The sequence below is a fragment of the Pelobates fuscus genome, chromosome 7 (genome assembly GCF_036172605.1).
Source record: "Pelobates fuscus isolate aPelFus1 chromosome 7, aPelFus1.pri, whole genome shotgun sequence".
Classification (NCBI taxonomy): domain Eukaryota; kingdom Metazoa; phylum Chordata; class Amphibia; order Anura; family Pelobatidae; genus Pelobates; species Pelobates fuscus.
The window spans coordinates 192742677-192751567 of NC_086323.1; the positions used below are offsets into that span (position 1 = coordinate 192742677).

The 8891-nt window shown below is 47.6% G+C and overlaps 1 protein-coding gene across 2 annotated transcripts; it reads left to right on the forward strand.

The window, feature by feature from the left end:
- Nucleotides 1-828: 828 nt before the first annotated feature.
- On the forward strand, nucleotides 829-8891 carry SLC25A38 (solute carrier family 25 member 38). Of its 2 annotated transcripts, none has more exons than XM_063427033.1 (6): nucleotides 829-1070; nucleotides 3380-3461; nucleotides 5618-5797; nucleotides 5885-6053; nucleotides 7471-7637; nucleotides 8517-8891. In XM_063427033.1, exons 1-6 carry the CDS (start codon nucleotides 892-894, stop codon nucleotides 8637-8639), a joined length of 900 nt encoding a protein of 299 aa, XP_063283103.1. In that variant the 5' UTR covers nucleotides 829-891; the 3' UTR covers nucleotides 8640-8891. The 2 variants fall into 2 exon arrangements, with proteins under 2 accessions (XP_063283103.1, XP_063283104.1); XM_063427034.1 differs by having other exon boundaries at nucleotides 7474-7637.

Below are 8891 nucleotides of genomic sequence, written 5' to 3' on the forward strand. Positions count from 1 at the left end.
TGCGCAGCCCCCATTATACTGCGCTGCCCCCCCATTATACTGCGCAGCCCCCCATTATACTGCGCAGCCCCCCCCATTATACTGCGCAGCCCCCATTATACTGCGCAGCCCCCCCATTAAACTGCGCAGCCCCCCCATTATACTGCGCTGCCCCCCCATTATACTGCGCAGCCCCCCATTATACTGCGCAGCCCCCCCCATTATACTGCGCAGCCCCCCATTATACTGCGCAGCCCCCCATTATACTGCGCGCCCCCCCATTAAACTGCGCAGCCCCCCATTATACTGCGCTGCCCCCCCATTATACTGCGCAGCCCCCCATTATACTGCGCAGCCCCCCCATTATACTGCGCAGCCCCCCATTATACTGCGCAGACCCCCATTATACTGCGCAGACCCCCATTATACTGCGCAGACCCCCACCATACTTCACCCTCCCCTTGGATGGCTGAGCGTGTTGGGAGCAGGGAGAGGCTTTAATCTGATGATCAGAGTCCGCGCATGCGCAGTATAGGGGTAGGGAGATTGCACAGAGCTAATAGCCATCACATTTCCCTACCCTTATATTGCGCATGCGCGGTGTGTGTGTGTGTTCCCTGGCAACTAGTGCGCACGCGCGCTGTACCTCCGACGGCAGTACTGAGCCGCGCGTGCGCACTGTGGCGTTAATTTCCGTGAAAAATCCCTACCTAGTTGGTGTGCCCCTGTCCAAACGTCACTTCCGGTGCGGCCGCGTTACCGGAAGTGACGAGTGTAGGGAATTTTCACGGGGTAAGGTTTTCTGATAGAACAGCGGATTGTTTCTGAGCATGCGCAGTGAGTCCCTAGTTCCCCGGCCATGCGCGCTGTGCTGCCGGTGTGTCGGGGTAGCGGGCGGCCTGGCCGGGAGCCATGTTATACTCTGTGATGGCGGCAGAGCCCCTGCTGCCCGGTAGCCGCCTCTCACAGTTACATCCCGTGCTCAAGGCGTTTGTGTGCGGCTCCCTGAGCGGAACTTGCTCCACCCTGCTCTTCCAACCGCTGGACCTGCTCAAAACCCGCCTGCAGGCCCTGCCGCCCGCCACAGCCGGGTATGGACACCGTGTGGGACCGGTTACCATGGTGACAGACAGTGTGGGACCGGTTACCGCGGTGACAGACAGTGTGGGACCGGTTACCATGGTGACAGACAGTGTGGGACCGGTTACCACGGTGACAGACAGTGTGGGACCGGTTACCACGGTGACAGGCAGTGTGGGACCGGTTACCGCGGTGACAGACAGTGTGGGACCGGTTACCGCGGTGACAGACAGTGTGGGACCGGTTACCACGGTGACAGGCAGTGTGGGACCGGTTACCGCGGTGACAGACAGTGTGGGACCGGTTACCGCGGTGACAGACAGTGTGGGACCGGTTACCGCGGTGACAGACAGTGTGGGACCGGTTACCATGGTGACAGACAGTGTGGGGCCGATAACCATGGTGACAGACAGTGTGGGACCGGTTACCATGGTGACAGACAGTGTGGGACCGGTTACCGCGGTGACAGACAGTGTGGGACCGGTTACCGTGGTGACAGACAGTGTGGGACCGGTTACCACGGTGACAGGCAGTGTGGGACCGGTTACCGCGGTGACAGACAGTGTGGGACCGGTTACCATGGTGACAGACAGTGTGGGGCCGATTACCATGGTGACAGACAGTGTGGGACCGGTTACCATGGTGACAGGCAGTGTGGGACCGGTTACCATGGTGACAGGCAGTGTGGGACCGGTTACCGCGGTGACAGACAGTGTGGGGCCGGTTACCATGGTGACACAGTGTGGGGCCGATTACCATGGTGACACAGTGTGGGGCCGGTTACCATGGTGACAGACAGTGTGGGACCGGTTACCATGGTGACAGACAGTGTGGGACCGGTTACCGCGGTGACAGACAGTGTGGGACCGGTTACCATGGTGACAGGCAGTGTGGGACCGGTTACCGCGGTGACAGACAGTGTGGGACCGGTTACCGCGGTGACAGACAGTGTGGGACCGGTTACCGCGGTGACAGACAGTGTGGGACCGGTTACCATGGTGACAGACAGTGTGGGGCCGATTACCATGGTGACAGACAGTGTGGGACCGGTTACCATGGTGACAGACAGTGTGGGACCGGTTACCATGGTGACAGACAGTGTGGGACCGGTTACCATGGTGACAGACAGTGTGGGACCGGTTACCATGGTGACAGACAGTGTGGGACCGGTTACCATGGTGACAGGCAGTGTGGGACCGGTTACCATGGTGACAGGCAGTGTGGGACCGGTTACCGCGGTGACAGAGTGTGGGACCGGTTACCATGGTGACACAGTGTGGGGCCGATTACCATGGTGACAGACAGTGTGGGACCGGTTACCATGGTGACAGTGTGGGACCGGTTACCTTGGTGACAGTGTGGGACACCGCGGTGACAGTGTGGGACACCGCGGTGACAGTGTGGGACACCGCGGTGACAGTGTGGGACACCGCGGTGACAGTGTGGGACACCGCGGTGACAGTGTGGGACACCGCGGGGACAGTGTGGGACACCGCGGGGACAGCCAGTGTGTGGGACACCGCGGGGACAGCCAGTGTGTGGGACACCGCGGGGACAGCCAGTGTGTGGGACACCGCGGGGACAGCCAGTGTGTGGGACACCGCGGGGACAGCCAGTGTGTGGGACACCGCGGGGACAGCCAGTGTGTGGGACACCGCGGGGACAGCCAGTGTGTGGGACACCGCGGGGACAGCCAGTGTGTGGGACACCGCGGGGACAGCCAGTATGTGGGACACCGCGGGGACAGACAGTGTAGGACCTGGTGCTGAGGAGGATGTGTTACCATGGTGACATACAGTGTAGGACTGGTTAACATGGTGACATACAGTGTAGGACCTGGTGCTGGCGAGGATGGTTACCGTGGTGACACACAGTGTGGGACCAGTTACCATGGTGACATACACAGTGAAGCATCACTGACTTGACTTTTTAAAGTCCGGCTAGTTTGCACTTAAATTTGGAATACCTAACAATTCCCACTTTTGCAGCTAGCCCTGACAGTTACTGGTATCATAAAATGCACCTTCGGTCTTGAGTGTGCAAATTCCAAGCCTACATTTTACCATATTTTGCCTCCCAATTCATGATTGGTGTTCCACTTTTCCCATCAACCCTCCCTTCATGATAGATTTTGGTTTCCTAAGAACCCTCTCGTGGTTATGTCATGTTCAGTATCCTTTCTTTTCCAGCACCTCTCCAATGTATTATTTGTCCCTCCATTCATGGTGGCTTTGCTATCAGCAACAAGTCCTCGCATTGTAGCCATTGTCTTAGAGCTGATTTAGTACTCACTGGTTCTCAAACATATACTTTCCAATAGGAGGCGACCGGGGATGTTCAAGCTGTTTCTCAACATCATCCACAATGAGAACATATTTGGTCTGTGGAGAGGACTCCTGCCAGTAAGTTTACATCATTTCCATAACTAGGAAAACTATTGCAATTTTAACCCCCAGCACTAAGTAATTGTGGTATAACAGTGGTTTCATTAAGTCGTCACAGAAGGGCGAAGTTTCGACATAAAGTGCATCATACCAAAATTTAATGTAGGTGAATGCAAAACACTCAACCAATAACAGTGTTTTGCAGCAAATTGCAAGCAGTGAAGTCCTCAAGAAATAGTGCAAGTGAACTCCATAAATCTAAAATCTCATCACATCATAAAATGATAGTAACCCAACAGTTGTTTTGTATCTGTCACATGACAGAGTTAAATACGGCAATTGCAGTGCAAGCCACGTTAGTGGCTGTCAGGAAGACGGCTACTGGCAGTGTTTAACCTTTCCATTCCTCCTAAAGGACTAAAACGAGAGTCGAAGTAGTTTGCCTACCATGAGGAGTCCTTTCATCTCTTAAGTGACAACTGGCAGCACATTTTCACTTTTCATTTTTTAAATGGTATTTGTAATAAAATTAATGATTTATTTTTTATTTTATAGAAAATTCCACTTTTTATGTGGCTCTGCAGCCGTGTCCGGTCAGACTCTACGGTTATCTGGTCATCTGCTGCTGTCTGAACCAGCATGGCCGCTCTGCCCGATAAAATTACATTTTCTCAAGGAATTGTCACACTAGAAGTAAATGGGAAAAATCTAGGCATTTGAATTATTTTCAGAAAGAGGACAAGAAAATCAATCGATTTATAATGTATTTTTCTTTTTAGCTGCTCTAGGTGTTGAAGAATATTATTAAAAAAAACAAAACCTATGACTTGTTATTTTTTATATATATATCTACCCTTTATAGCTTGATATTTAATAAATATGAGTGCACTGGAGCTGTCCTGTGTTTTTTTTTTTTATTTGTATTTTTCTTTTATTACTTTTTGTTTTCATTTCCTTAGGTTCCTTGTATCTTCAAGAATTACTCCAAGCACCATGACCACTTCATTGGTCATGGTGACTGGAGTCTGTATGTGCAGTGTTTCGCTACGAAAGCTGCACACAAAAAGTTTAAGCCCACTGCTGCCAGAGGTATAGAGTTATTGGGGCGTCATCAGCCAGGGACTAGAATTATGGACTGGCTAATTCTATGCAAGTTTTGATGCGCAGACTCGTTCATTGGCATAGAGTGCTCAGCTGATTCTGTCAGTCATTGAATAAGCAAAAACATTGCCAGACTCTCAATGAATGAGCAGCAGTTCTACAGAGCCATATATAGTAAATCCTGCTTCAGAGTAGACCAGGTGAGGGGCTACCGTGAAATCGCGTCAAGGTCAACTTCAGCGGGCTGTACTAGTTATGGTACTTGGAGTGATAATACTCCCCCTGTTTCCACTGACCTTTATATTAATTTATTTTGTCTTCGTTGTGCTGGATCAGGGTAGATGTAGTCCACAACATTTGGAGTGCAGAATGTTGCCTACCACTGCCTTAATTCTTAAGGAACAACAACAGGACTTATCACTAAGGTGAGAATTGCTGGGAAATTACAGTGAATTTCAAATATAATGCAAATTAGGCAAACTGAAACGAGAAGTGACTTGGGGAATGTTTCCAGTTCACTATTTTGTCTACATTGGGAAATTCACTTTAAATTAGCAGCAATTCTCACATTGGTGAATATCCCTGTAAGTAGTATTTTGTGTAAATCTCCACATTGAGAACTGTGTCAACTTAAGATACTTCTGCGTATAAGAGAAATCATTATAAATCACTTGAAAGGTTATTCAATAAAGTGTGAATTTTTGTTTAGGCCAAGCTAGCCGAGCTGAAAACGTAACTTTATAGAGCTGTTCCATCCTTCCTTTCTTTTTGAAAACTTCACTGTCTTGGAGATATTTTACATTTCGTTTTCTTTGAATTCAGCTATTTTGGGCTAAAATGAAACTCTCATTCTAGTCTGTGGGGTCTCTTCTTCTAACTCCAGAGTTATATCCAAACGGCAAAGCTGAGGCTAAAATAGCCCAGCTGTGACTATATAGTTAAGGGCAAGGATATTCCCAAATCAGCTGTTTTAGTGTTGCTAAAATTCAGATTAGTAAACAAGCCTGATAGTGTACACTACCATACAAAGCTGCTTGCAATTAAAAAAAAAATTTCTTTTTTCTTTCCTTTAGTCCTTCTTACGTTGCATTCCTGGAGTTGGTCTCTACTTTAGCACCCTATATGCGGCAAAGCAGCATTTCTTCCCCAAACAAGGTCCGTCGCCTATAGAGTCCGTTCTGTTGGGCGCAGGATCCAGGACAGTAGCTGGAGTCTGCATGATACCTTTCACCGTTGTAAAGACTCGTTACGAGGTGAAAACAGCAAAGATACCTTCATTCATTGCGTACATTCATTCTACCACGTTCCATTTACACAGACCACTTGCTTTCTGTCCACAGAGTGGCAAGTTCGGCTACAGGAGTGTGTGTGGTGCCTTGAACAATATCTACAAAACAGAGGGTCCCCGTGGGCTGTTTACTGGCCTGACTGCGACACTCCTACGAGATGCCCCATTCTCTGGCATTTATCTCATGTTTTACACTCAAGCGAAAAAGATTGTTCAACATGGTAAGTACAATCAGTGGGTACTTTCAGTACGGGTAGTGTTAAGCACTGAAATTCTAAAGACCCGGCCGTCATGCACCTCCACAAAGCCTGATACATATTTACAGTGTGCTCACATTGATGATAAAATGTAGAGGTTAGGTACCCTTTCAGAATGATTGGTTTGTATGCTTCTCATGTTCTGATCTGATCATCCACGTTCCAACAACAGCTCGAGCGAATACGGAAAGCCACAAACATAAGTTTGCAACCATTCACGCTTTATTGTAAAGATTATAATATTCATTTTAGCAATTCCTCGTTTAAATTCATTCATTGTCTGCTTTTCCTGTCATCTTGGAACAGCCATCGACACATCACCACTTTCTCCACATTGTCACAATGATAAATTACAGTATATTAATAGTGTAAGGAGAGGTTACAGTGAACCCTCACACCAATGGGAATGATGAATGGATACACTCAATGTGCTTGTCCCTGGCAGAGAATATGCGCTTTTCTTTCGGTTTCCTGTAGCTCCATCCAATATGGCAACCATCCAGAATCACTAAGAAAGTTAGTTCCACAGGAACCTATGAATATACTACCCGTGCATCCAGCCATGCTATCACTCACCAAGATTATTCTAAAATATGGCTGTGAACGCAGAGAAGGCTCATAGATCGAAGGATGAATGTACACTATGTAGATGCCAAACAACGATCAAAAACTGGTCATTGTCTAGCTACGAATGACAGAGTCAAAATAAAGCACCTCTGCTTCAGATATAAACAAACATTGATACATTCATCTCATAAATCATACCACGTGTTAGTGAGAAAACTGTCCATATCTACATATCCTACACGAAAGATTAAAACAATGTGTTAAAAAAAGAGACAAAGTGGATCCACTTCAACTTACGTAGTGTTCCTTTAGAGCCACAGTAGGATACCTCAGATCACACAAGCTAGGGAGCAAAGTTAACATAGCCCCATCTCTATTTCACAATGCACACTCAATTGCACTGACGTTGTGTTAACAGAAGAAAGAGAGTAATGAATACACCTGGAACTGACCGGATCGAGTTCGGCCGGATCGAGTTCGACGTTGGATCTCGGTGAGTATAGCCAACAGGTAAGTTGGGTAGAGAGCAGTGATACTAGTTAAAGCATGGGAAGTATCCCTTGGGGTGTACCGTACTCCGCTCATACATCAACAAAGGTTCTCCCTATTTGAGTTTCTTTAAGAAAGCACTGTTTTTGATCAGAGTACCTTTACTGACCTTTCTGGAAGGTAACTTGTCTTTATTGTGTATACAGCGTTTGAAATAAAATTGTTAAAGATTGCATTCTGATAGTGGCAGTAAAGGCCGTTGGCTTTTTAATTATACAAACCAATTAGTTGACTTCAGCAAGTCCTTGGTCTCTTTGTTTTCTAGAAGAAATCGACCCAGCATTCTCAGCTCTGCAAAATTTTGGATGTGGGATTATGGCAGGAATTATGGCTTCTGTGGCCACCCAACCTGCTGACGTCATAAAGACTCATATGCAGCTCTCGCACGAGAAGAACCGATGGACTGGGCAAGTGGCCACCCACATCTTTAGGGTAAGTTGTGTGTACTGCGATACAAAATGGTTGTCATATAAGAATATGTATATGGTTAACACTAACCTGTCTCCGGGTTCTCAATGTTCCGGGACGCTACTATAGAGCAATGGTTTACAACTCCGTCTCTAAGGCACAAGAAGAGCCCAGGATTTGGTATTTCCCAATGTTCTAGTGGGGATATTGACAAACCTTACCTTCTACCATTGCTGTGCCCTTTTCTTCTTCTCTACCTAAATGATATTGTTTGTGATTGATAATGGAAATTACCCTCCTACCATTGGTATTTAAAGGGACACTCCTGGCACCATAACAACTTAATCTAAATGGTGCCAGGAAGCCCCCGGGTGCACTCTTAACCTTACCTTAAGGGATTAAACCATTCTCAAATTGTTTAACCCCGAAGTGTGCTTCTAGTGCCGATCTGCAGGTCCCCCAGACGGCATCCGGCTGTTGAATCAGGAAGCACAGGTTGCTGCAGAGCACGCGCTACTAATTGGCTTTGATCGGTTAGCCAATGCTGTAAGCCACTCAGTAGCTCCCCAATTTTAAAGAGGCATAACATTTTTGTCAATAGCGAGCTACTGATTATCTCACAGCCTCAACTGACCTTTCTAATCCAATCAGCGGCGCCCCTGCCCGGCAGCACTCGGTGCTTTCTCAAACTGAGAAACTATGGGTGGCGTCTGTTCTGCTAAGAGAAGGGGTTTCTGGTGTGGGCATGCAAAAATAAGAAAAAAGGAGACTGGTAATTATTTAGGTCAAAGCCTTACTGCTGTTTTGGTGCTTGGAGTTTCCCTTGAACATGAGTTAACATCTATCACCAATGACATGTTTAGCACATATTCTGCAAAATGTTCAGTTCTGTCACTTTTACAGAATCACGGAGTAACTGGATTTTTCCGTGGTGGCCTTCCCCGTGCCTTACGAAGAACTTTCATGGCTGCCATGGCGTGGACTGTGTATGAACAGATGATGGAGAAAATGGGATTGAAGTCCTAATCGGGACTGGAAGTTGACGCAGTGGCTCTGCTTTCAGTTACAGGAAAATCCTTCATGCTACATTGTTTTAGTGAACGATCACGTGCCCCTATCTGCCAAGACGTGTGCTGCTGACAAAGGATCAGCAGTCGTGAAGACGTTACCGTTCAGACTTACTTTGCTGACTTGAAGAGAGCAGTGTTTGACTCAATCCAACAGTGGATTTATACGGACTCTTGAAATAAAACTGTCTGACCTCCGTTTTTCATTGCT

Coding starts and splice junctions, on each gene's coding strand:
- SLC25A38 (XM_063427033.1), top strand. CDS start 892: ATGTTATACTCTGTGATGGCGGCAGAGCCCCTGCTGCCCGGTAGCCGC. Junction 5,798..5,884: donor TTGTAAAGACTCGTTACGAG/GTGAAAACAGCA, acceptor TTCTGTCCACAG/AGTGGCAAGTTCGGCTACAG. Junction 6,054..7,470: donor GAAAAAGATTGTTCAACATG/GTAAGTACAATC, acceptor TTTGTTTTCTAG/AAGAAATCGACCCAGCATTC.